This window comes from Xiphophorus hellerii, chromosome 2 (assembly GCF_003331165.1).
Source record: "Xiphophorus hellerii strain 12219 chromosome 2, Xiphophorus_hellerii-4.1, whole genome shotgun sequence".
NCBI lineage: Eukaryota > Metazoa > Chordata > Actinopteri > Cyprinodontiformes > Poeciliidae > Xiphophorus > Xiphophorus hellerii.
Genome location: NC_045673.1, coordinates 23,277,317 through 23,305,282, shown reverse-complemented (window position 1 = coordinate 23,305,282; position 27,966 = coordinate 23,277,317). Strand labels below are relative to the sequence as shown.

General features: G+C 41.5%; 1 protein-coding gene and 1 long non-coding RNA gene across 3 annotated transcripts; both read left to right on the top strand.

The window, feature by feature from the left end:
* Positions 1-165: 165 nt before the first annotated feature.
* On the top strand, positions 166-27,835 carry tubgcp6 (tubulin gamma complex component 6). 2 transcript variants are annotated; one of them, XM_032588972.1, is made up of 25 exons: positions 166-509; positions 1,880-2,684; positions 3,279-3,442; positions 4,676-4,889; positions 6,634-6,792; positions 8,061-8,182; positions 8,377-8,440; positions 8,540-8,649; positions 8,731-8,822; positions 12,018-12,157; positions 13,420-13,569; positions 13,792-13,873; positions 14,308-14,396; positions 16,409-16,524; positions 17,328-17,466; positions 17,606-17,695; positions 17,776-19,345; positions 19,963-20,103; positions 20,768-20,936; positions 21,367-21,508; positions 22,547-22,741; positions 23,234-23,366; positions 25,822-26,035; positions 26,464-26,657; positions 27,426-27,835. In XM_032588972.1, the coding sequence occupies exons 2-25, from the start codon at positions 1,902-1,904 to the stop codon at positions 27,515-27,517; spliced, it is 5,364 nt and encodes a 1,787-aa protein (XP_032444863.1). In that variant the 5' UTR covers positions 166-509; positions 1,880-1,901; the 3' UTR covers positions 27,518-27,835. The 2 variants fall into 2 exon arrangements, with proteins under 2 accessions (XP_032444863.1, XP_032444855.1); XM_032588964.1 differs by having other exon boundaries at positions 19,951-20,103.
* LOC116736494 (uncharacterized) lies at positions 23,373-25,808 on the top strand. Its single transcript, XR_004342581.1, has 2 exons — positions 23,373-24,066; positions 25,214-25,808. It is a non-coding gene; the product is annotated as an uncharacterized LOC116736494 (long non-coding RNA).
* Positions 27,836-27,966: the final 131 nt, after the last annotated feature.

The following is a 27,966-nucleotide window of genomic DNA, read 5'->3' as shown; positions in this document are numbered from 1 at the left end:
GGTATCGAGATGCTTATTGCCTTTTACCGAGCACCACCTGAACGCACCATAGTGATTGACAGACAGGTCCGGCCAAACATCGTGGCTGACAATCGCGCATAGCGAGGAGTTCAGCCAAAATCATCCAATCACGTTGAAGTGGGTGGGTTCCACAGAATTGCTTGTAGCCCGCGTTTGATGGCAGAATATGAATGAGATAGAGAGCTTGAAATTTCGCTACTTGGTGCAACTTTGCCAAATATGAACTGATTTTTGCTGAGTAAAAACCGGTGAGAACGGCTAATATAGACACTTTGAGCTGGATTAATTGCCTTTTTGGATTTTGCATATTTACCGCAATAAAGGACACTGGGAAAGGAAAATAACGCACCAGCCTATTGCTAATAAACATTAGCAAAGATGGGGAAACAGTTACTTTGGTTGGATGGGAGGTTGAAATCCTCAGGAAAATGATGTAAACGGACCATATGAGGAGGACTAACAACAACCAGACGCGTCATTTTATCTTGGTAGGAAACTGAGGTTTAAAAAAAAATGAATATGCTGTTTGTTGCAGGGAGCGACGGTTGACATTGCTAACACGTAGCTAGCAGCGGCTAGCTGCAGCCTGCGTTACCAAGAAGCTTTTCATGTATTTACAGTATTCTTTGTGAGCAAGTTGAACATGTAAGACTATTTTTGGGTTGTCTTGTGTTTGAACGTGGTAATAACAATACATTATACAATTGTTTTTTTTTTCCATTTTGACCATCAGAGCAGCATGTTTGAGATGTTGCTATGCTTTAACTCACCTGGTCGATATGATTCCAGCTCTGCAAAAGCCTGTTAATCAGTCAGCAATTGAATTCAGGTGTGGTGAGCCAGGAATAAACATCTGAAACACCGAGGGCAGTGTGCCTATAGCACTAGGGTAAACAAAAAAACCCCACTGCATTAAACAGTGTTTCTTAGATGTTTACGTCTACTAATTGTGAATATGAATATTATGTCATAATTCACTTGGTAGAATTACTATACATCAGGAAACTTCCGGCATAAATCGGTTTGTTTTCTGCTACAGATGCATTTTTTAAAGCTTAGTTCCTAATATTCTCTAGCCAACAAAGAAGCGGATGCTGCAGAAGTGCCACCTGCTTGTTAAATAATTGATGTTTTTTTTTTTTTTTAGGATTTAAAGCACTTTGAACTGCTTTGTCCCTGAAATGTGCTATACAAAATAAGCTCGGCTTGACTAAAAATTGGACCAAAAATATACAAGTACTCGCATGGACCAGAGAGGAAAGTGTTATGGTCAGAGCTGCGTGGCCACACAAAGAAGAGTTAAGATGAAGCTTTACAATCTAAGAGCAGTGTTGAGCATAGGGTGGCAGCATTATGCTGTGGGTATGTTTCGCTTGCCAATGATATTGGTACATTGTACAAAGTGGTTGGAGTACTGAAGACCTAATGTCACCTCAAAGAAGCCCTACCAATTCTGAGAAGAGTAGTCACATATTCGGACAGATACATGTTGATGGCTGTGAAAGAGACTTCATGTCACTCTTATACAAACAATGGCTCAGATACGTCATTACAAGCCAAATTGTGACATGTGACAAGTCTGTCAACTTTCAGTGGGTGACATTACCCGCTGTAGAACTTGTATATACAGCAACTTTATGTTAGAAATATTTGGGCCTGTTGCATTTTGTACACGTTACAATTCAATTATGCTTCTGAAAGTGAGCATACTGTTAGTCTAAAGTGCAAAAACGACTTGTTGAAGTTTTTACGAGCATGCTTTGACAAATATAGGTAGCAATCTATTGCTCTTTGCACTTCAGAGATTTTTTTTCCACAAAATAACAAATATGTTTTGTTCCCCCCTCCCCCCTCCAAGCGTCTGAGACAGCAGTGCCATCATGTATTCGAGCTCAAACAATCCCACAAAGGCCAACTCCAGCAGCAGCATCACAGAGCTCCTGAGCGCTCTGTGTGACCGCAGCCTCTCTGGGGTCTCTTGGAAGCGTCGAGCCCTCGGAGGAGTTTCCAGAGAGGGCTTCCACCGAGCCCTTAAAAAGCGGGCCTACGGCGCCTTGCTGTCTAAGCTTTTTCAAGATGGCACCAAAGGGTCTGCCTCGAGACCCAGTGCCGCGGCCAGAACCCCACCCAGGAACAAAGTCCTGATGATGTGCTTTGACTTGCGAGTGGCCGGCTGCCGGGAAGAAGCGGAGGCGCTGGAGGATCGGCTGGGGAGGCTGTGTGAAGGAGCGTCCTCCGGTCTGAAAGAAGTAGACTCCGTCCTGGAACTCCTAGTGTGCCTCGCAGGCTCCGCGCCGCCGCCTCCCACCTCGTTCAGCAGGGACTACATGAGACGAGAGAGGGCCGTGCTGCGGAAGCCGCAACCCTGGAGCTACCAGAGCGAGGAGTTGCAGAGGCTGGAGGCCAGGGCGTGGGGTCTGGTGTGTGCGGAGGAGTGGGGGACGCTGGAGACTCTGTGTGGAACTCAGAGGCTGATGGACTCCCTGCCAAGGACAGGGTTGCTGGCTTTGAACACAAAAGTGGAAGCAGAAGAGAGATTTGAGAAGGAGACGCGGCTGTCGTTGTTTGGGGCGCTTCAGCACACTCGAACATCAGATATGGACATCAGACTGGACCTCCCGCCTATTCCCAGTAATATCGATGTTACTGGACTGGCTATCAGGGTGGGTGACTCACAGTTAAACTCAACTTTTGAGCAGTTTCCATGTAACACACTAGCTTTACACATGTTTTATAATGTCACCAGGTTCAAATTTGTACACTATTAACTAGGGATGCACTGACCCGATTTTAATATCTGAATTATGTTATGTAGAAAAAAAAATTTAGTTTTCTGTGACAATGAGCCCGCTCCATAAGGGCAGATCTATTCAGTCTAATTTTATGATTTGTGCTCTGAGCCACATCAATTTTTTACATTTTTACATTTGCTGTTATACTCCTGATTACACTAACTGAACAAATTAGAACTGTGTTGGTTTTACCTTTTGACGAAGCTTGTGAAACTATTGGTGGTTTTAAATGTGTGGTACTGGTGAAGAGTTGTCAAATAAATTAGTAATTCAATACGTTTATGTCTATGTTTAAAAACAACAACAAAAAAAATCTGTGTAGTCACTTCAGTAATGTTTTTCTGTATTGCATTGTTACCTACAGATGCCAAACCTCAGATATCTGTACCTGAAGTGAAAATGGTGTTGGTGCATCTCCATTTTTGACTGTTTTTATACTCACTATCTGTTGTGTGTCCTGCGCAGGTTCCTCACTACTTGGATCAGTCTGAAGACGAGGGCTTCCAGTCAGCCTCCAACCTGACCCCAGACTCTCAGTCAGAGGCGAGCCCCGTTCCAGATGTTGACATCTGGGAGGCTGTCCGCACGTTTGAGCCCAGAAGACGCCGCTGCTGGGAGTCTGTTGGCTGGTAGATGATCTGTTTACTAATTATACAAGTACATCTCAATAAATTAGATTCTTATTTGAAAAGGTAAGGTATTTCAGCAATTCAGGCAGCGAAACTCTGAAGGAGTGATGGATTTCTCTCATTTCTCTTTTTTTCCCCTTCCTTCACACATTCATTTCTGTCAAGTTTGATGGATGTGGTTTACTGGTAGTACAAAGCTCAAAATTGAGTTTGTGGAAATATTAGAATATGTTATAAGAACGATATATTTTTTCAGATTTTTAATATGAAAATGCGAGCCTACATATGTCTATGTACTGTACATCATAAGTACTGTGGCCTTTAGGGGCTCAGGAAGCCCAGGTTGCTTTACCAATAATCACAATTGAGGCGACAACCGCATGGCCTCCTGCAGCCGAGCGACCAGCACAATTTGTGCATGTGAAATATTGAGTTTGTACACCTAGACATGCAAACGTCGACTAGCGGCGCAACACAAGAAAGTGGAAAAATGTTCAACTTTTGTCACTGTCGTCGCTATGACAACCCTGGGTGGTGGTGGCTTTGGCCTGTCGTTTGTCGTTCCCTGTGCGTTGAACTCAAGGAGAAGTGAACTCTCGCATCAGTTGCTTGGCAGGTTCGTGGTTTCCTACCAAAGAGCGTAGCATGAACGTCTCGTGAGGATCAGTGGGCCAGAGAACAGTGGTTTAAAAGCCAAAAGTGACAGCTGCAGTCTGGGAGCAATTTGGATTCAAACCTAATGACCGTGGTGGACCACATCACCTGCATGTCGCATTCGTTGTTAAACAGTTGCAACAACAACAAAAATTCATCTGCACCTAAAGCCTAATATCATCTGATGCAGGTTTCCCAGCTTGGAGGAAGAAAAACAAATCCACTATCTATGGGCTGTCTCTGTCTTACTGACTGTCCACAATAACTGTGGATAAATTGGCTGACTGATAAATTGGTGTACCCCTATAATTAATAGATTTTGAAAGGCAAGTTTGTTTACAACGACTTCAAAAAGACAATATTATCATTTATCGCAATAATTTATGGGCCAATTTATCGTCCGGCAAAGTTTATTGTGACAGGACTACTTGTCTAAAGTTATATTCTTATTTTCTGAGAAAAGAAAATTTGGGTTTTAATCCACTGTAAACTGTTTTGTTTTTGTAAAAAAAAAAAAAGTTAGTTAGGAACAAAACACTTTAATTTTAAAAAAATAATTTGTAATGTTTGTCCCACTAGTCCACCAGGAAACAGGGAGTCCTTCTATCTGACAGAGGGAGGCAGAGAGACGTTTGACCAGCTCTATCGGCTGTGGGAGGGAGAGATGAGGGTCGTGAGCTCCAGCGACTCCTCTCCCATCCTCATCCTGCCCCTGGACTCCCAGACGCAATTAGTGTCCGACCTCCTGAACGTTCTGATAGGAGTGGCGTCCACTACCTTCCCTCTCAACCAGGTGCAATTCATCATCATTTGTTCGTCTCTTGGAGATGCACTTAAATGCAATCATTTCCTTTTTCACGCGCTGCCAGTGCACAGCTCACACACACAAAAAAGAATCAATGTGCAATTAGTCTATGAGATATAAACAAACTCAGTTCCTTTAAAAAAAAAAAAAAAAAGAAGCCCATTACAGCGACTTCCGGAGAACCGAGCCAAATCGTATCAAGCCATTAACTTGATTAAATGATGAAGAAGTAAATTGCAGTGTTCCTCGTGTTAAAACCTAAACCACAGGAGAGAGCAGCAGTTGCTTTATTGTGTCCCATTAAGTTTTTTTTTTTTCCTGTTTTAGGAGGGTTGTAGACTTGTCTTACAACATAAATTACATCACCATTCTCCTGATTTCCCCCGGCCCCGTCCTTATCCCGTTACTGCAGGAGATGCTTGACACCGACATACAGTGATGTGAAAAGGCTTAAAGCATTTCACTTTTGGCTTCAGAAGAATCAGAGACTCAGAATGTAAAGTTGTTGTTAGCAATAGTTCCCAAGGTTTTTAAATCATTTCATTAGATATTGCTTTTTTCATTGATAAGGTCAAGTACTTTGTGAACTTTTAAAGCAGTAAGAGACGTCAAGAAAAATTATCATTAAAAATAAAATTTGTACAGAATTACTGTATTTACGCAGAGATGTATAACATGACTTTACTTTATTTGGAAACAGTAACGGGTTATCTTTCTTCTGCTAAACTCACACATTTTGATGACCATATTTGTATCAATATTCTGTCATATTCTACATAATCTGTATCATTCTACTGCACCATAAATGATTCATTCTGCACTGTCAATTAGATTTACTGACAAAATATTCAAACTAGCAGCTGTTGGCAGTAAAGAATCAAATTTCACTTTAAATGGGTCAACACAACTAAAATCATAGGGCACTGCTGCAGTCTATTATATGTGAGCACATTGAGTTTATTTTATTAATTTGTTTAGTTTTTATTTATTTCATATTTTGTGTATTTTTAACATAACGAAAGCCTGCGATCTATTAAAAACGGATTAATGTCCATCTTTTGGGTTGGGATTCGCTAGTAGAGAGTACATTTTTTTAATACGTGATTTTAACATCAGCGAAGAAAAGTAGCAGTAAAATGGCTTCATTATACTTGATATAATTAAATATTTTCCTGCTGTGCATCCCTGTTCAAGTTCAAAGATTTTGTAGACCTGGGATGCTAACTCTTAAAGTTAAATGTTTGAAAAGTCTACATTAAAGTTTGGCTTTTTAAGACAAAATTTCAAGAAATGAAATGCGACTCAAGTACGTTGTTCAGAAAACTAACAAAAGCATGGCACAGTGTGGCCAACAGTAATATTAGACCTTACTTTAATTTCTGGAGTTAATGTGTGGTCTTGAAGCTTTCTTATTTATTTTTTGCTTTGGTGACCACTTGTTTTTTATAACAGCAGTAGCCTTTGTGATTGCAAAATACTGTCCGTGTTGATTTTGTTGTCCCCAGAAGACTGCTGCTTAGAGACGCGATTTCTAGTTCTCATAAAACTTCTCCTTATATAATCTAATAAAAGAACTCCACCGATTGTTCCTTCAGAAGTCATGCAGGAGGTGACTCCTCCTACACTCCTGAGTTTAATTTTCTGTGTGCTACAAGTATGGCTGATTTATTTTTTTTATTAGACTATCCTCCTCTTTTAAAGGCCTTTTCGAAATATGTGCTTTCTACACCAGAGCGTTCAGTTTGACGTCAGGCCTGGCGTGTGCGTGTCGGGAGCTTCTCCAGAGAGCGTGTCTCGTCTTCTGGGAGAGTTGGCCCAGTATGGCACCCACTACCTGAGGCTGAGTCGCTTTTGTCTCCAGAGTGCTGACAAGAAGGGCCTAGTCTTCCAGGTATGTTTGTATAATCACCATTAATTAATGCCTCTGGGGCCACATGTTTCCCTCCTCTCGTATTTTGCACTAATGTCAGTGTTGCACCCCGTTGTGTTCATCAATTTGGAAAGTTTTAATCGTCCCTTAAGGGACAATTTAGGACAGCCGAGCACAAATAGACACAGTCTATTAATGACAATAGAAAACTCTCTAAAAACGCAAAGGAGAAAAGCAGGGGAGCAACAGAATTTATTAAAAGCACAAAAATACACCAAAGTTCAAGTGTTATCATTTATCATTAGTCGAGGTTGGTTTATCATTTCATCTGCTTTGCGTTAGCAAGCAAGAGTGTGCGTAGTGGTAAATAGTTTCACATTTCAAGAAGACAGCCATCGCTGACAGAGGCAAAATAAGTTCTGCTTGCAGCTTGCCATGTTGGGGATTCGGCAAACAAAATGTCCTCTGATCAAATTAGAATTACATTTAACCAGTTGTCTGACATGCAAAACACTATGTGGACCGGAAATCTGATATGCACATCAAGCTGAACTCACCATCACCACCATGAAACATGGTGCTGGCAGCGTCATGCTATGTGGATGGTTTTCTCTAGAAAGTTTATCTTCGGAAAATGACAGGAGGCAATCCCGGAAGAAAACTTGTTAGTTGCTGTAAAAGCAAAAGGGGGTTCCACAGAGTTTTGTCTTAAAACGCTAAATACCAATTCTTGCCAAATTTCTTTATTTGTAAAAAAATAAAATAAAATCTAGGGCTGTTTACATTACCATGTTAATTATTTATTTATTTATTTTTTTTACTAAAACTCGATAAAATAAATTAACACAGTGGCTAATTTGAAAAGCATCCCTCTGTGTTGCCGTACCTCACTTCCACTTGCTCAGTCAATGGATAAAAAGACAATATTGAATGATCAATTTTGCATTATCTTCTATATCTGGTTTCAAAACAAAGCAGAAATGGTCTGTAAGAACAAAACAATAAACGTCCCTGTTTTATAATGAAGATGGATTCTGTCTTCAATTAAGTCTTGAATATAGGTTTCCTTGAATAGTGATTAATTGTGACTAATTAGTTAATTTTTACCAATCAATTAACAGGCCTAAAAAAAAGAGGATTATTTCTCTCCACTTTGCAAACATATTCTACTTATTACTTAAAATCCCAATACTATATTTCAGCATTTCTTGTGATGTGAAGAGTGATATCCATGGGTATAATTACTTTTGGAAGTCGCTGCATGTGACTAATAATTTTTCTCGCCCAAGGCGTTCACCGGTGGTCTGAGGAAGTATCTGCATTACTTCAGAGCGTGCGTTCTCAGCACTCCCCCCACTCTCAGCCTGTTGACCATCGGCTTCCTTTTCCGCAAAGTGGGCCGCCAGCTCAGGTCAGACCACACCTCCTTTTTTGATGTTCTGTTTTCTTCTGCTGGTTTCTTTGTTTTCTTTTGGGTTTTTAAAAAAAAAAAAACTCCTTTTAACCTCAACCTCACGCTGGCAGACAGTTCTGACAGAAAGCAGCTCACCACAGACGTCATCACATCACAAACTCCCTTCCCTCTCTCTCTCTTTTTGTCCAAAGGTACCTGTCGGAGCTGTGCTGTGTGGACGGACTGTCGGGCTCAGGCCAGGCTGCCTTCCCTGTGGTGAGGGCTCTTTTATGTACACACTGCAATTTGTCATCCATCAGGGAGTGTTTAACCTTCCAGATGAGATGTCAGCTCACTTCATGTTGCTCTCCTCAGGGTGTTAAGCTGCTGTCCTACCTCTACAACGAAGCCCAGAGTAACTGCAGCAACGAGAACTATCCCATCCTGCTGTCCCTGTTGAAGAGCTGCTGTGAACCTTACACACGGTTCGTGACTGAGACGCGCTCACATCCAAAGACGCGCAGGAGTCGTTTGAACTAACGGAGTCTCGGCTCTGCTTCGTTCAGGTTCGTGTACGACTGGGTGTACAGCGGCGTGTTTCGAGACGTTTGTGGAGAATTCATGATCCAGGTCAATGAGGACTACCTCAGTTTCAGGGGTGAGATGTCTCACAGACGCACACACAGACACCCCCACACACGCACACACACAGCGGAAAGGCAGACTGTCTATAGTAACAGAAAAACAGAGATTCAATTTGATCCTTTATTGCCTAGTTGGATTTGTCCTTGTGTCTGTAAAGGATGCCATGAAGTTATTGGAAAATAATAAGCAGGAAACAGAATCAGTCCCAGCTGCGGTGGGGACCGGAATCATCTCCGCTCAGAAAACGGCAGGAACAAACACTAATAAATATTATTGCTTTATTCTTTTTATTTAGCACACCATGCTGATTGGAGAGAAGGAAAAAAAAAAAACGAGACGCTTTGTAAGTGGATTTGTCTCAGATTTACTCTTGAAAGCTGGACTTGAAGTATTTTCATTTGGTCTAATTAATGGGTTCCATGAGGAGAAAAGCGTCAGAGTTAAGACAGGAGGAGAGGAAGGAAGAATGAACCCATCTGTGCTCTGCAGAAACTTCCACTCTTAGCTTTGTGGGTCTCCATTCTCTCACTCAACTCAAGCTGTTTTTTTCAATGCCAGGTCCTCTGTCTTTATTTGTCTTTTACATTGCAGTCACTGAGACTGAATTCTGAAATGGAGCTGAGATTTTCTGTAATTAAGGAAAATGGTGGTAATTTGTTCTTCTTGAAAAGGGAAATTTTCAAGTGTTTAGTATTTAAATATCAAGAAAGGGGGTTCTTGTTGTTCTAATTTATGCTTTAGTTTGTGTAAAATGCATCAAAATAAAAACTTATTGCTTTTGCAAAATCCGACACTGAACAATTAAGAAAAGTCCAATCTTTGCTTTGAGTACATTTTATTCGGCAGAGTAAAAATTCGAAGTTCAGGTAATTGTTTTTCGCACAAGGACAGACTCTTCAACTAGAGTCACTTCTAATAATGAATATAATAAAACCTTTTTTTTTAAAAAAAAGTTGATTGTAGTGATTGGCAGCGTCTATTTAGGAGTCCATGTAATAATGTATGACTATGTTGCACAGAGGCCCATTTTTGATAGCTATTTTTCAAAATAGGAAAGACAAGAGAATGTAAAGTAAGACCGATATGTCTTGATCCTCATGACTCGTTACAAATTTTTTTTTGACTCTTTCCATCCCTTCAGTCAGAATGCTACTTTAGGATAAAAAAAAACTCTGGTATTTCTATGGAGTCTGGAGAAATTTGGAAATTAGTTGAAGTCCTTTCTGAGTCTGATTTAAGTCTGGAAACCGAAAACAAAGAATGGGAAACTATTAATATTTTCAGACTTTATTATCTGTCCAGTTAACTAGATGTTGAATCCAACAATCCATCTGTCCAATATTCTTGTGTCTGTTCATTTGTTTGTCCATTATCCATCCATCTATTTAATATCCGCCTGTCCATCCGTCCATCTGTTCAGTACTCACCCATCTGCTTGTCCAGTAACCCATCACTCCGTCTGTCATTCTGTCAATGATTTTTGCAGATTCCTTATTTAAATACCGTATAGAAATCTGACATTTGTTCAAACGGGAGAATTGGACTTTTTTTAAAAAAATTCTGAAGTGAACTGAGAAGACTGGAAAGTAGAGTCTGAAATAGTTTAGTGTTCTGACATGGAAAATATGAAGGGACCCTGCCTGCTACTGCATTAAAAGGTGTATATAGCGGATTCCTTACCGTGCTTTGAAGTTCTGTTTTTGCCGCAAGCAGAGACACTAAAGGATCTTGACGTCTTGGTTGTGAATGATGGTAGGAAGGAGCAGGAGACGGTTAGGTAGGTTGGAGCTTCACTTGCTCAAAAGTGAGTTTTCTTCATTCAGACTCTCCTTTTATGGTCATGAAATATAGCTTCTTTCTAGGGCAGCAACTTATGATTATTTTAGTGATTGTTATCTATTAATTATTCTGACAATTAACTAATTAATCGGATGAAACAAATTTTCACATTCTACAGATTTTTTATTCAACCACCTAAGCTTATTTTATACAATCTTAGAAATGCATTAAAAAAAGCAAATAATTCAATAACTTATTAAATTAAGAAAATAAACATTTTATTACCTGAGATACAGAACTATTGCATTCCTTTCATAAATCTGAACCAGTTAAAGGTAAAAATGCACCACTTGGCTAAAATATGTCTACATCTGTACAGGTGTTTTGGCTTAATTATTGCTCTGAATATCTTACTTTTCTCACCAAATGACAGTTTTTAGTCTCTATGCTTCACTTAATGATTAAATCGATTACTAAATTAGTTAACAATTATATCCGTAATCGAATATAAACGATTAACCCGGTCAATCGTTTCAGCCCTACATACGTCTTACACTTACCTAAACCTCCAGTCAGAAGAATGGTAAAGGAGGTTTAAAAAAAAAAAAAAAAAAAGACTTCTCCAAACCAAGAAACTACTGCACTTTGCTCAATGCAAGATTATGCTCTTACAAAAAAAACATCTATTTTCCACAGATGTTTATTTAAAATACTTCTCTTCCATTCAGGCCTAAATGTTTACCTGATCATTTATAGACAGAAGAGACGTCGGCATGTTTACCTGTCGATGAAAACCAAGCATTAATATTCATAAACTTCAAACTCCAAGCCACAAATATACAAGCTGTTTCTTTTTAATGTTGACACCGGCTAATAAATACAGTGAAGTATGAGTGATTACAGCCTGTCCAAACATTGCATGTAACGCACCATCCCATTCAAGGTCACACCATCATGCTGGCTTTGTCTGGCTAACCGTTTCATTTGCTCATCGGCTACACCTCATCAATTCCAGCCGCGAACCTCCACAGTTCTCGCTCCTGCCGTTTGAAGGACACGCAGATGTCATTGTTCTCTTCGAAACTCTGCCGGCCCAGGAAGCGATCAGCAGCAGCAGCAGCAGCAAAGCTTTCTTGGCAAGCTGCAGGCTTCGTGAAAAGCGCTCGGGAAGCTCGTGCATTCATGTTCTCTTATGCTTTTTGCTTTGGATCGCTGAGCTAAGTGCTAACTATAACAGGTGCTAATCGAAGCGGCCACTTATGTCACGCCCTGTAAGTCATAGTAAAAAGGAGAAAGTTTAGGGCCAAGCATAACTCCACCACTGGTAGTTGGAGGTATTTCATTGAACAAGGGAAAGCTTTTTGGTTGTTGTTGTTTTTTCTTTTTTTAGCACACGCAGACATCAATTGGTATGTTTGATTTTCTGCAGACAAACACTTCTGGGTTCAAGGCTACACTCTGATCTCGATGGATGTGGAGGACTGTGTGCCAGTCTTCCTGAGACAATTTGCCAACGACGTCTATGTCTGTGGGAAGACCATAAACCTTCTCCGAATCTGCTGTCCACAGGTTTGTTTTGCACATTCATAGCCATCTGTGCAAATGTGGAGGAGGAACAACTTAATGCACTTGAATTCTGTGTAAAAATAATCTTGGCTTAATTGGTATTTATAAATTGTTCCTGCAAACAGGAATTTCCTTTTCCTGTTTGCAATGAATTCATTAAGCATTTAAATGAACTGTTATTATTACTGATTGTGTTTATTTTCTTGCTTCCAACAAGGATTCAGTTGTTTGTGTTTGCTAATAAATTCACAGACTGGCTCTGCTTACTTAAGGCACTTGTCCATCTGTCGCAATTATGAGTTTATGTTTTATTTTATACTTATAAAATGGCCCTTTAAAAAGTGAAACGCAAAGTTAATATTTTAACATGGATCAGGAAGTTTCAATCAAAGCAAAAAGTGCTTCCATATATATGAAGAGTTGATATTGGTATTATATTTGCTGAGAGAAAAAAATCAGAAATGATTAAACGTTTTTAGTTTTTTGAAGTGATACTCAGACAGAAGTGTCGTATGACATCATACTGCATGATTCGCTTGATGAATCTGTTGTTGATTAAAAAAAAATGTTGAATTTTTTTGTCAAATCTATACATTCTGAAAGGTTAACCTTCAATAATGTTCAGAATTTCTTAGACATTTTGCTTATTTAGACATAAATGACAGCAAATTAATATGAAATGCATCAATGTGACCTCATGCAAGTCACGTTTAAAGTAGAAAGATGGGACATCTGCTTGTAAATCTGATTGAGTCAAATTATTTCTTTAATTCAAAGGAATCCAACAACACCGTATGAAAGTATTCACACCCATTCAACTTTTCCACATTGGTAAGCCATAAACATGTCCCTGCTAAAGAAAGGCATCGCAGAGTAAAGCAGCAAAATGCAAATTCACATTTTAACTTTGTGTTGGCCTGTTACATAAAACCAAACAACAAAATGTGGAAAGAATCAAATGGTGGGAATATTTTGTACTTCCAAGCAACTGCAGGTTATTCTCTAGTTGTTTGTGTCCAAATCCCTCCCGTATGTCATCCCAGATTCTCCGCTAGTTTACTTTTGGATCTAGCGGCGAAAAAGGAGTTGTACTTTCCGACAGCTGGTGCAACATATTTTGTTTATGAAATGAACTTTGAGGTTATAAAACATGATGTCAACATGATGAGTCATTAATTTAACACTAGAAGCAGCGTGTCTCCTTCTTTTTTTCTTTTTTTTTTTTTGGTAGCAATAACTTCTCACCAAATCTGTTCCTCCACCAGCACTACATCTGCTGGTCGGAGCTGCCAGTGCCTCGCATCGCCGTCACCTTCTCCCTGCAGGAGGTGGAGGAGATTGAGCGGGAATGCGCGGTGTATCGCAGCCGCATGGAGAGGATCGCGAAACACAGCGCCGTCAGCAGGGAGGAGCAGGTAAGGATGCGTTTGAGCTTTAGTTTTTTAGAGCTTTAGTGTTTCTCTTTGCACAATCTGATGCTCGTGTTTTGCTTTTAAAGGCAATGAGCTAGTTTGTATGGCCTGCAGCTGGCACCTGTGACAGGCAGAGATGGGGGAGAGGGGAGGAGAGGTGAGGTGAGCTCCGGGGCAGGGGGATGAATCTTTGTTAATGATGATTTCTTGCCTGTCTATTGTTAGGCCCTGCGAGCAGAGCGATCGCGCCAGGAGCTGATCAATCAGGTCAGGGAGTCGGCGGCTAAAACCCTGGAGAGCATCCGAGGTTAGCGTCACACTTAAACTCTGAGAAGCACTGCTTCTTCTACCGTTCATGAAGCGGCTGAATATACCTTCAACCTGTGACATTAAATACGCTCCAGGTGAAATTATACTAATCACACTTCGCCACTGTGTGACGACGCATCTTCCATTACCGTAAGAGTGTGAAATTTAACTATCAGTCACAGAGTTCACCAAAGTCCTCATATCCATTTTTTCTTTTCCTCCACAAAATGTAAAGGATTGTTGGCAAAGGAGGATGATTGGCTTGGGGAATGCCTGCTCACTTGCTTTATGCACGTCTCGGCTTATTCGAGTGCGAGGCAGATGGCGGTGTTGTTTTGTGCTGCGGCGCATAGTTAGAGGGTTGCGGATGTTGAGTTGCTTTTCGACCGGGAGGGGTAAACAGCCCACTGTTATCTCCCCCACCTCCTGCAGGGCGCCAGGTGTCGCAGCGTCTAGCTGAGGAGGCCAAGAAAAGGGAACGCTTTGAGGAGCTGAAGCAGCACCTGGAACAGGAGCAGGAGGTAGTTCAAGTGGAAATGCATGTTTTTTTTTTCTTTTAAAAAGTAGTTTGAACTGTGTTTCTATATCTGAACGAATGTTCAAGAGAAATTCTAAGAAATATGAAATCTGTATAGTTTTTTTTTTGTGACAATCTGCAAACTAGTAATAGGTCAAACAGGGTGTTGCTTGCACTTCTCTGAGCATGATATGTTGTTAGTTAGGCCAGAAAATTATCTCAAAAACAAAACTATATCTCTGTTTGAAACTACCCAAACACAGCAGTCTGTTTCCAACCATCTGTCTTTGCAGTGGCTTGAAATGTTTTCACACCTTGAACTTTCTTCACATTTTATCACTCTACATCCTAAATTTTTGTTCACCAAGGTGCCTTCAGAAGTCGGGTAACGTTACTTGTGGGAAATTTATTCTGAATAATAATAATTTCAGCTTTTGCTTGAAGGCTTTCAGGAATTTTTAAATAGAAGATTAATGAACAAATTGCAGAACATTCCTAATGAGTGGAGCAAAGCCGAGACTTGACCATCTTCTTAAGCAGGTGAATAAGGAGACCATGAATCAAAGATCATGCAAATTAGTGCTCATAGACATTCTTCTTCTGGTCTTTCCTGTTTTACTGGGAATATTGGGCAAACATTCAATATCTGGATGTGCAAAGCTGGTTGCAGATTGCTCCCAGTGACTCTCTGCTGTAGTTGCAGTAAAAGGTGGTTGACTCAGAACCCAAATATTTGTAAAAATATTTGAAAACTGGCTATGCTTTTCCATTCACCTCATCACGACATCAATACTTTTACAAGGCTCTAAAAAAAACGTGTTAAATTTGCATTGGTCTGAGGTTGGAGAGCTAATATTCTTTACACACTTTCTTCAATACAGTTGCTCTGTTGGTCAGGATGAAAATAAAACAAATTAAATACACAAATAGGCTAATTATACCTCCTTTCGAGTCCATCAGTTATCCAGACTCAAGTCCCTGCTGTGATAAATATGGCGCCGGCTTCCCTCGTCCACATTAGCTCAACATTTGCTCATCTTAAAACATGCTGGAGAGACAATTTTTTTCCTTTTTTCAGACCCTATCTTTATTTCTCAAACACCACATAGAATCTAACCCGCTGGTTGCCCTCTTTGGTACCATCTGACAGATTGACACTCCTCTGACCCTCTGTACAATACCATGCATTATGTTTCACGTCTCTCCTGGCTACGCGCGGCTCTGCTAAAATGGAGGGACACGACCCCGTTCACCCACGCACAGTGGTCCCTTTTAAGCCTAAAAAAGATCCCTGCCTTGGTTCGCAACTCCAGAGAAAAGTTTCACAAGATGTGCAGACCTTAATCTGAGGTATTTTTCTTCACGGTTCATACTCAGAACCTAACTTTCAGCACCCTCAAGTACGGTCCTTTATAGAAATAATGAAGCTAGTTTCTAAAAGGTGTTAGATTAAGGAGAATGTGATGGTGTCGCATGTAAGATGACTGTCTTAGTTCTTTGAAGTATAGCACCTTAAATGATTCTGTTCAGTTTGTACCACAACATAATACACATTCTTTTCATTTTAAAAGCAAAAGTTAATTTGAATAGTACTTTCTAAGGGGAATATTTAACTATTCAAACCTTTGTAAGGACTTCCAATAGGTTTTAAGACTGCCGGGCTTTGTTTGCAATAGAGATGTTTTCTTTGTTAAAAATACACAAAGTACTTTGCAGTGTTCACTGAAACTACAGTGATTTATTTTATTTTTCACATTGTTGTTCTTTTGGGGCCAGTGTAGGGATCAGTAAACTTGGCTCATCTCTTGTCGCAAATACTTTCCAAACTGACAGCATGCTGACAGCTGAGGTGAGACTCTGGCTGTGGATTTTCTCCATACAATGTCAGAAAAATCTTAGATAACCCTCTAAAGGGAAGCGTAGGAGATTAAAACATGGCCTCAAAAACGTACAAATAAACATTTGCAGCTTAAAGAAACGACGCACGCATGCGTTTGTTTGTGTTTCTGCGACCAGTGGCGAAATGCAGCCAAGAAGAAGCAGGAGGACGACGACTTTGGCTTTGCCAGAGAGCTGAGAGACAGAGAAAAGAGACTGCAAGCCCTGGAGGAGCAGCTGGAGCAGAGAGCCAGGTTTGACAGCTTCCGCTCTGCCTATTCCAGCTAACCGATCCGTCCATGTTGGGCACGAACATAAACACTGTATGTTTACCATGCTGAAACGTCACCTTCACGAGTATTGCATATGCGAGCGGCTAGACTTATGCAGCATTCCCGCACAGTTGGGATAACTGTCTAATGCCACAGCGTGAGCAAATGCTATCAGAGCTGTCATTCAGCTCGACGACATGTTGGAGATCAGAGTGTGCCAAAGCTGAAGGAAGGAAGCACCTGCCATCTGCAGCCTTTTAAGCAGCCAGTTTGCATCTTTCTACTCCTCTATCCTTCAGGAAGGATTGGTAAAATTCAAGATTTTAAACACCGAATATGTTTGCGATATGGACAATAAAGAAAAGCATTTGGGTGTTATAAAGGCAAAGATTTCTATTTCTGTGGATTGTAAATGTTGCTGACTCCAGGTCAAAGAGCCATTTCTACCTTCTGTCCTATAAAATATTGCAAACTCGAGTTGACCTTCACAAAAAAATCATTTAAAATATAATAAATGTATATGCTTTTATTCTGTAAACTGCTACTTACTGCTAGACTTACTGCTAGTGCCACCCCGGGCAGATGCCCATATCAAAAACCACCACTAGGGACAACTTTCATGCATGTTGGCGCCATCTCTGCTAGTCTTTCACATTGCTCAACTCTGTTTTTTCTTCTTTTTCTAAATATTTTCCCATCATGCTAAACACAGTTTCTTGACGCAGCTGTTGCTGCTCTGGATAAACCTTGTATCTGAAAGGATGTCCCTCAATCGCATGTTATAGAAAGGAGCTGATTGCTCAGTACAGCCGTCTGTCGGAGGAAGCGGCTCTCAGAGAGAGACGGGCCATGTGGAGAGTGCAGCGAATGAGACTCCACGAAGCCAGGGAACAGTTCCTCATGCTCGACGGGCAGAAAATTCAGGTTGGTGACAAACAAATGCACAGAAGAATGAAAAACATGGATTTCTAAGGAGGCAGATAAAAAATATGCAACAGTTTCTCAAGGTTTTCACCGTTTTATTACATTTTTTTAATTCAAAGGTTTTGTGCCCACCTTTCAGGTATTGCTGGATAAATACCCCTTTGGCCAGGAGAGCCCTCCTGTGGCTGCATTGCCATCTGGTCCTTCATTAACGCCACAACAAACTCACGTAATGGCTCCCTCATCACGGCAATCATTTTTCCGTAGCCTCTGCTTTGTTAGAAATTTACTTAGCATCCTTGCTTACAGGAATTTCCCACTCAGGAGGAGCAGTTGGCAGACATTCGAAGATCAGAAGCTGCATCCCCGCCACTTAATCCGTCGGCAGCAGTCCCTCCTCCCATCTCGGAGGACTCCGACATCAGTGACCTTCTCACTAAATCGCTGAAGCCTGACAGTCAGCAAGTGGATAACGCCTTGGAGGAGATTGGCTCTGACCTACCTGATGCCCGTCCTGCTCTGCAACTCGTTGACTATGACTTTAGTGCCCCCTTTAGCCCACTCGAGGGTATCGCCGGCCAGTCTTCTTCTCAGTCCAGGCCTCGGTGGGGACCTGCGGTCCAGCCTGACTTGATGCAGCACTCGGAAGCTTCCAGCTCGGGTACAGACCAGGGTCAGAATGAGGCTGTACCTGAACAAGAGGCAAGTGATGAGCAGAAAAAAGATCAAACTAAGACTGAGGGAGTTGAGGCAGACACTAAAGACCAAGACTTAGAGAGTGGAGATACACCTGGTGGAGGTGTTTCTCTCCCAGGCCCTCAGCGTTCTCTCTCCATTGCTAACATAAAGGTTCCAGACAGAGGCTCTCATGGCCATTCATCTGATGCTCATATAAAGGTTGGACAGAATGTCTCTGAGGTAACTGCTCACATCCCCTCCCCCAACATTCACGGCCATGCTTCAGACTCGCACATCAAGGTGGGAGAACACGTGTCTGACGTCGACGCTCCCACACCGTCCTCCGGTGCTCACGGCCACTCCTCTGACGCTCACATCAAAATCGGGGAATATGTTCCTGAGTGTGTCCTTCCTCTTCCTGTCCGTAACATCCACGGTCATGTCTCGCATGCCCACATCAAGGTTGGCGAATATGTTTCCGAAATAGAGGCGCCGTTACCGTCGCCGAGCATTCACGGCCACAGCTCTGACGCTCATATAAAGGTCGGGGAAAATGTTTCAGATGTTGTGGCGCCGCTGCCTGCGCGTAGCGTTCACGGCCACAGCTCTGACGCTCATATAAAGGTTGGGGAAAATGTTTCAGATGTTGTGGCGCCGCGGCCTGCACCCAGTGTTCACGGACATTCCTCTGACGCCAATATAAGAGTGGGGGAGTTTGTGTCTGATGTAGCAGAAGGAAGACCTCGTTGGAGTAAACACGGGCACGCCTCGGATTGTGTCCTCCAGCCGGGTTGTGTGGTCTCTGGAGAAGAACTCCCATCAGCCCCTCTGCCTGGCAGCTCTTACGGTCACTCCTCGGACTCAGCTTTGGGTATCGGGTGTGTGGTCCAGGGAGAGGAGCCCAAACGAGCAGCGTTACCTGGCAGCGCCCACGGACATTCGTCAGACTCTTCTTTGGGCATCGGATGCGTCGTCTCAAAATCCGACCCGCTTCCATCGCCACTACCAGGCAGCGCCTACGGTCACTCCTCTGATTCAACACTGGGCATCGGCTGCGTGGTCCAGGGGTCAGAGCCGCCGCCCACTGCACTTCCAGGCAGCTCATATGGTCACTCATCAGACTCTGCTCTAGGGGCTGGATGTGTAGTGAAAGGAAAAGAAGATCAAAACCTGCAAAAGACAAAGGACAAGGAAGATAAAGGTACTAAAACATGGAGGTATCTATGTAGGTATTGGATTGTTACAGTTGAGTTTTTATTTCTATGAATTAATAACAGAATAATTAAGTATAAAATTAGAGCTATCACACCTTTGTTTTTCATTTGTCACTTTTAAATCCAGCACATGCTGTTCATGTCTCAGCATTCTCAGATAAATTCAACAGATAAAAATAGAGAAAGCATCGATGAATCATTAAATAACCATTGTGCAGCTTTTCACTGGAAACATTTATTTTTGGTTGCAGTAACTACCCATCTATTTTTAAAGATCGCATGTGTGTTAAATGAGACTTCTAACTAGATGGAGAAAAAGAAAAAATACTTTAAAGTCTGATCTGCTGTAAGGGTCCATTTTAAAGTAATACATTTCAGGTGAGCAGCTATGAGTTTCTTTTCTTAAATCCAAATTGTTTGGATGTCATAAAATGGGGCTTTTTAGTTGATCACTTTCATACAAAGCTAAATATAATCATAGATTTCAAACTGTTACTGCCTTTTCCTGTGAAGGCCAAATTAAAACACTTTTTTTTTTTGCAGCAAAATGTTTACTTGTTCTTTGGAGAATGATCTCTAAATTTCTTCTCAGTTTCTCCTTCAGGCAGCCCCACCGATGACAGGATGGTGTGTTGGACGTCTGGTTTGTGGTTATCCCCTGGAGAGAAGTCCCAGCAGGAATACCTCATGGCCCTGTCCGCTCAGTACCAGGTGGAACACTACGAGGACTGCTACAACTTACTAGGTTAGTGCAGAACACGGCTGAAAATAAAGTTCATATTTCTTTTGGTTGAGGCATTGCGTGCTTGGACAGCTATTCCCTCTGGGTTTGGATGATGTGCTGCTGAAAGGATTTTTTGCTCACTTTCTTTTTATGATGTGAAACTGTGCCAACAAGGTGTTGTGTTTTCAACGGGGTGAAATTGATTTTAAATTTCTAGGATCAATTGTCGCATATCGTCTTTGTGTTAAGCATACATTTGACTTGCTGAAATGACGGTCATTTCTGAAAACGAGGCTCATGTTTAGCTTTGGGGGAGGATCGTGGCTTGTTTAAGTCATGTCCTCTCCTTTTCACTCTGTCTGTTGTTTATTCACGCTGCAAGCATTCGCGCCAAAATCAATCAGCATCATCTCCAGCGGATTCCTCTTCCACATCGCCGATCGAAGCCAGCAGACATAATTATTAGGGCCGGGTTTCCATAAATGCAGGGATGGAATCAGCTGAGCAGGTGAAGCAACTTGCTTCTGGGTGATTACTGCTGCAATCAGTCTGAAACTCGCCTAACTACAGCCTCGATTAAAAAAATACAAATGAAAAAAATCCAGACATCTTGTTTCAGTTATGTAACCTGCAGCTGTGAGAAAGACGTTTCTTCACCAGCACGCCTGTCTTCTCCCCTTCACAGCTTCGTCCCCTGAGTCCCAGCTGCTGAAGCAGGTAACGCGGGGGCCCTGGGGCCTTCCCGTGGACCCGACGCTCCGCAGAGCCACAGACACCACAGCTGTCCAGCTCAGCGAGATGGTTTCCCTGCCGGTGCTGATAAAGCACTCTGTCACCGCCCCGCTCATCACGCAGTAAGTTTCCCTTTTGGAAGAGCGCGTCGAGGAGAGGCTCTCTTTGTGTTAGGCGAGAAGTAATGGCTTATTTTGAAACAAATTAATGGTTCAGATTAAAGGTATATCATTATGCATGAAAGGTCTGGTGTCATGTTGACATCAGTTTTAACTGAATCCAGTCTTATTTAATTTAAGCCAGTTACGTTGCAGTTAAGAGCATAATTGCCCCTGCAGGAATGGCAGAGATGCTTGTCATTCCAGAATAACACAGCTGTATGAATGCAGATTTCTAAAAGTGATGAGAAAGAGGACATATTTCTATAAACTACATATAAACACTAATGTAGTTCACTGTGGTATTAGCCTACTTCATGCTTGGTCGAATTTTCTGTATTCGTATTCTGCAATGCAAATGCTTCTCTCCATGATGTGTCAACTCTGTTCCCAGTGTCTCCTTGGTGAATAAGGCTATAGTGGACTACTTCTTTGTGGAGCTGGGGGTGGAAAGACACTTTGAGGCGCTGCGCCACTTCCTGCTGATGGAGGATGGCGAGTTCGCCCAGTCTCTCAGCGATCTGATCTTTGAAAAGGTGATGCTCTTTTGCCTGTAATTATTTCTGTGTCGCAAGATTTTATTTTTTTTTCTCCACCTTTCCTACGGTCAGACTTGAAGGAGCCGTTACTACTGTTAGCCTCTCTGGAGGTGATTTGGGAGCGTAGGTTTGCCATGTTTAAAAATGTGGACTCACAGGTTTAAGGACCGTTTTTGTCCAACATTCTCACCCTGGGAGCACTTTAGGTAATGGTTTTAATTTTCTCCCGCTAACTATAATTAAAAGCTGTTTGGCTAGTTTCACAGATTACTATGTAGAAGAAAACAGCATTTAGAGCAGCAGCCTGTAGCTTTTATAAAGAAAATATGCTTTTTACTTTTTTGTTAAATCTGTCACTGTCATAACATGTTCTGTAGTTTGTTCTGTCAGTGCTGTCTGTCTAACCAGGGTTCCTGCAATTCAATTTCACTTTTTTCCAAAAAAATAACAACAATAACCAAATAAAATGGATGGATTCCTTCCTTGCCTTTTCTTTTTTTGTTTTCTCTTTTCTTTTTTTCTTCTTGCTGTCTTTCCTTCTTGCCACCCACTGTTTTTGTTTTCCCTTTGTTCCCGGTCTCTTGTTTCTCCACATTTAAAGCCTGACCTCTGTTGAAATCTCTAGCAGAAACTCGTAGTGAACTTTGGATTTTAAAACAACCCCTGAGAAACACTGTTTCCATCTGGAAAAGTGAAGAATTTCTCCATGAAAAAGGTGCGGTAACCCTGTCTGTCTGATTCCACTGCTGGCTTTTAAGCTTCCTGTCGTGAGATAACAAGCGCAGCCGTCGCTCACACCTCAGGGCTGTTCTACAGGAACATTCATGTACATCTGTCTCCTGAGGCCCATCAGACAGAAGGTGTTGTTTATCCAGCCAAAGCTCTAATTCTACTGATTGGCACACCTTCAACCACACAGGAAGTGGAGCCTTTAATCAGTTGTGTGTTTGTAAAACAAGAACTTGTTCTAAAAGTATGTTTATCTAAAGATTAGGAGTATTTAAGTTGCCAAATGTTTGCTTTGTGTCCTTCCAGATGGCCAGCGGCCAGACTCCGGGCGAGCTGCTGACCCCGCTGGTCCTGAATTCCATCCTCAGTAAGGCCCTGCAGTACAGCCTCCACGGAGACACTCCCTTAGCTCCTAATTTCACCTTCGCCCTGCGCTTCCTGCCCGAAACCTTCCACCCCCACGCCCCGGACTCCCTCAACTGCTTGGAGCTGCGCTACAAGGTGAGCTGCCTTGATGGAGCGGGTACCGCGGCGGCGACCCTGACATGGGCGTGTTCGTCCCGGCGTGAATGTGACAGCCTGTCATGTTTTGACAAACGGCTCAGAGTGTAGAAAACGAGCTTTATCTCTCATCATAGAGGAATTAGATTCATGTCATGCTCAGAAACTAATGGTGCACATATGGGCCCCAGCTCTCCTCTCTCATGTTTCCTGAAGCTGCTGACTCCATCTTGTTCCTCCTCCTGCTTATCTTTACCTCTTTCTTCACATGTTCTGCCTCTTTATGTTGCCGTGTTTCTCTCACCCCCTTCACAATCCTCTCACCTACTTTATCAGCGGCTTCATATTCACACCTTTCTCTCCTGTCATCCATCACTCTGCCTTTACCTGTTTTTTTTTTTTCCTCAACTCTCAATTCACCTCCTTGTTATTTCCTTCCCCTCTCTCAACCTCTCTTAGCTTTTCTGTCTGACATAGATCTATCTCCTCCAGGTGGACTGGCCGCTGAACATCATCATCACCGACAGCTGCATGAACAAGTACAACCGCTTGTTTTCGTTCCTGCTGCAGCTCAAACACATGGTGTGGAGCCTCAGGGATGTCTGGTTTCACCTCAAGAGGACAGGTGAGGGAAAGGCAGCTGCTGATGCAGCTCTAGTTCAAACTTCACCTCGCAGAAAGGAGGGATAAGATCCTGCTTTATACCAGGATCTCCAATGTTTATAGAAAGAATTGTTGAAGTTTTTTGTATGATTTATTTATTCAAAGCAGAGGTCAATTTAACGCTAATTTTTGCAACTTTTGAAGCTTTTCACATTTTATCCCATTCCAACCACAAACTCTTGTGTATTTTACTAGGATTTTATGACAGAGCGACACAAAGTACTGTATATTTATCGAGTGGAAGGAAAAGGATGCATTCATCCATCAGACTGGATAGAGAACATCTGTGAACATCAATTTCAAGACTTACTACAGATTCTCAACTGGATTTCTAGCATATAAATATGCTGGAAAGTGCTTGCAAGCCAAAAAATATAATTCTTCAAACCTAACATCACCAAAGATGCTGGGGTTTTTTTTCCTACGTTCAAAACTATAAACTAATCATGAACTATTTTAATTAAACAAATGATGTGATTTGTGATTGTCCATCCAAAACTTGAATTGGTTTTTGCATGCTTCCCTTATAAAACTGAAGCCATCCAGTTTGCTTATTAATCTGGACTCGATTGAAGAAAACTAAAAAATATTTAGTCCTTTCTCAGCAATAAAAACAGCATCTAGGTCACTCTACATTGAAAACACTTGCTGCAGTTAGCCAGGTTGTTACGGTGGCCGACAGGTGCAAATGCGCAGCAAAAGAGAAACATGCAAACAAAAAAAAAAACACGCGCACAAATTAAATGCGGCAAGCAAAAAGAGAGACGCAAACACCCCCGAATGAAATGCAGCAAACAAAAAGAGAGACGCAAACACCCCCGAATGAAATGCAGCAAACAAAAAGAGATACGCAAACACCCCCGAATGAAATGCAGCAAACAAAAAGTGTTGAAAACGGAAGTGCTCCAGACCACTAGGGGGAGTCAAAGAAAATAGTATTCATTTCTATGGGACCAGATGCAAGATTCTTCTTCTTCTTCTTCTTGGTATTTATTGGCGGTTGGCAACAAACTTACAGTAGCATTACCGCCACTTACCAGTATGGAGTGTGGTTCGAGATGGTCTATAAACTTTCACTTTCTACCTTTTCCCTCCATTAACTCCTGATTAAACATACCCCCACACATACACACCTGCTTATATTATCCAACTTGCTTATAGCTTTATATACCCCTCTTTGATATTCTTTACACACTCACACCCAACTTGCTCTACTCATATCCTATGAAATAGCTTTGTTTTTTTAAGATACCGAATAATTATTTGAATATGTCTACTCCCGAAATCTCTCCTCAAAAATTCTATTAAATTAAACCTTTCTTTAATACCTACACACTCTCTCAGCATGCATCTTCTCTCTTCTTCATACTTACAACACTCTAAAATAACATGCTCTATTGTTTCAGACTTCTCACAATAATCACACTTTCCAGATGCAAGATTCAGAGAGATACCTTTACTTTCTTTCAAATTTCTTTCTCTGAATCTTGCATCTGGTCCCATAGAAATGAATACTATTTTCTTTGACTCCCCCTAGTGGTCTGGAGCACTTCCGTTTTCAACACTTTTTGTTTGCTGCATTTCATTCGGGGGTGTTTGCGTCTCTCTTTTTGTTTGCTGCATTTCATTCGGGGGTGTTTGCGTCTCTCTTTTTGTTTGCTGCATTTCATTCGGGGGTGTTTGCGTCTCTCTTTTTGTTTGCTGCATTTTATTCGCTTTTTGCTTGCCGCATTTAATTTGTGCGCGTGTTTTTGTTTTTGTTTGCATGTTTCTCTTTTGCTGCGCATTTGCACCTGTCGGCCACCGTAGGTTGTAATACAGCAACTAAAAGCAGATTTGTGTGCACAAAGATGTAACTTAAAGCATAGCCAATGAGTAAAGTCAAAGAGCATTAATAACTTTCCAAGGCACTGAATTTGCGTTTATTGGTCCAAAAGGTTTCCAACCTATGACTATCATGTTTCTTCACCCTTGTCAGTTGTTTCCACGCTCATGCAGGGTGTCTGCGCCTCCTTAAAATGTCTTAAATCCATGTAACTAATAAATTAAAACCTTAAAATATCTTAAATACATTAATCACATCTTAAATTTGGTTGTGGCAGGACTAATTTTGTATATTCTATGTTGCTATTTTTTCTGGCATGACTTTTCTGTCAGGCAAAAGTTTGAGTCGCACATCTTTATTACATTGTTTGACTTGAGGCTGAGCTGCTAATGTAGCCTCGCTAGCTAGGTTGTAGAGAGCCATATGCAGTGTGAGAAGCATAAAGCTGCTGCCAAGAACCACAAACAGACCCTGGAAATGTCACAGTTGTGATACTGGTGTTAAATTTAATTCACAATGGTCTTAAAAAGGTCCTTAAAAGTTGTTAAATTTGAGTTGGAGAAGCCTGCAGAAACCCTGTCGTGTCTTGCAGCACTGGTGAAAGGCGCGGGCCGCTCGGTGCAGTTCCGTCAGCTGCAGCTCTACAGGCACGAGATGCAGCATTTTGTCAAAGTCATTCAGGGTTACATCGCCAACCAGATCCTGCAGGTGTCCTGGACTGAGTTCACGGCGAAGCTGGCCACCGCCGGTGACCTGGACGGCATCCACCGCACACACGCTGACTACCTCAACAGAGCCATCTTTAGGTGACACCTGGAACTGCAAATGTATAATCCACAACATCACAGCGCTGCTGGTTGTAATTGTTGTCTCTGCAGAAATGAGGCTATATTTGATATTTGAAGTTTGTTCTAGACGTGCAGAGGCAGTAGTTTATCCTGGGATGTTTAATTATTTAATTTTTATTTTATTTAGGCACAGTAAGTTAAGTCCTACTTTTTGGTTATCTTGTATTAGCTCATTTTATTCTCCTCATAACACGCTCATTCACATTCCTGTTGAATGACGAGGCTAACTTGCGAACCCGATGAATGATTTAATCTGCATATGAATAATTCAGGAGAGGTTGTTACTATCACACCGAGGTGTTTCGTGGTTGTGTCTCGCCTTCGAAGGTCATTAAAAAGTTAACTTTATTCTTTCTGTGACCTTTCTCTCCTTTCACCCTCTCCAGGGGTCTGCTGACGGAGAAAGCAGCTCCGGTCATGAACATCATCCACAGCATTTTCACCCTGATCCTCAAATTTCGGGCTCAGCTCATCGCGCAACCCTGGGACAGCCAGCAGGGGGAGGCAGTGCACCCGAACTTCATTGCTATGCAGCAGTCGTACAACACTTTTAAGTATTACTCCCACTTCCTTTTCAAAGGTAAGACCGGAGAATATTGTTTCACCTCTGGCTGAATGTAATTTGGCCTCTGTAGTTACAGTCGAGGCAAGACAGGAAAGATTGAAAAAAAGTTTTTTACGTTCAGAGAAAAATGACTAGTGGACTTTTACAAATCATAGTAACAGTTTCTGATCTTCCTGATAGATTTTAAACAGCTTTCTAATCAGTTTAGTGTATAGCTGAGATTTTATTGTAGCTTAATATGGTTGGTTTCCTTAAGCAAATTTGATGTTAGTAGTTTATCAAAAGGTTGTGCTAAAGTTCCAGTCATCTGACCCAAATTGCTGCGCTCAGATGAAATGAAACTGGAGTGAATGATCAGTACTAATCCAGTCTGGAAATTGCTTGTACACCAGAGTCACTGTTCAGAGGAAAGCAGAGTGTAAAGTTATTCTGTGCAGCCTCTAAGAATGTTTGTTGAATTAAATTGAGGATTCTTAAACCTCAATTCATAGGTTTAGGAAATGAACATCAATTCAGCTCAGTTGAATTGAGTCTCTGTGTAGAATTCTGACCCCATGTGTCTCTCATACTTAGAAATAATTAGTAAACAGTGTTTATATTTATCAGTTATATAAGTAGTAAATTCTATTTTATTTTACCTCATGAAACTTTAATATTTCAGGGAAAAAAAACTAAATATCAACATAATATTCATGCACATTAGTGTATGTAAGCTTCTGGCTTAAGTTGCAAGATTGATGGACTAAAATTTATTTCTCTTCCCCCCCCTCCCTCCCGCTCCAGTGGTGACTAAACTGGTGAACCGAGGCTATCAGCCCCATTTAGAGGATTTCCTGCTTCGCATCAACTTCAACAACTACTACAAGGACTCTTAAGGTGCTCTCTGGTTTCCTGTTGTACATCGTTTAATTGGCTGAACCCTCCCTGTGGGCCGCTTTGAGAAGATATGTTGGATTTATGATGGTGTTCAAACGTCCTTGAAATCCCACCTCTGCAGTCCTCCATTTAGGAACCAAACAGTAATGAATGTTGAGCCCTTAATGGTTTCCATGCACTTAAACAATCAAGGCGACATGCGTGAGCTGAAGCTCATGACTGTTGTGATGCATCTCGTGTACATGTGGGCGTTCATCGATGTATATTTAAAGCTAATATAAGTGAAGTGTTCATGTGTGAATTCAAAGTTGACATGTTTTCCGAGTCTGTTTTTATGTAAAATTTCTAAAGTAATGTGATTAAAAAAAAAAGAAAAAAAAACTCCAAGCAATAACTCTGTTAAGAAATTACATATTTATTAAAGACTGAATGTTAACATTAGTGGTTT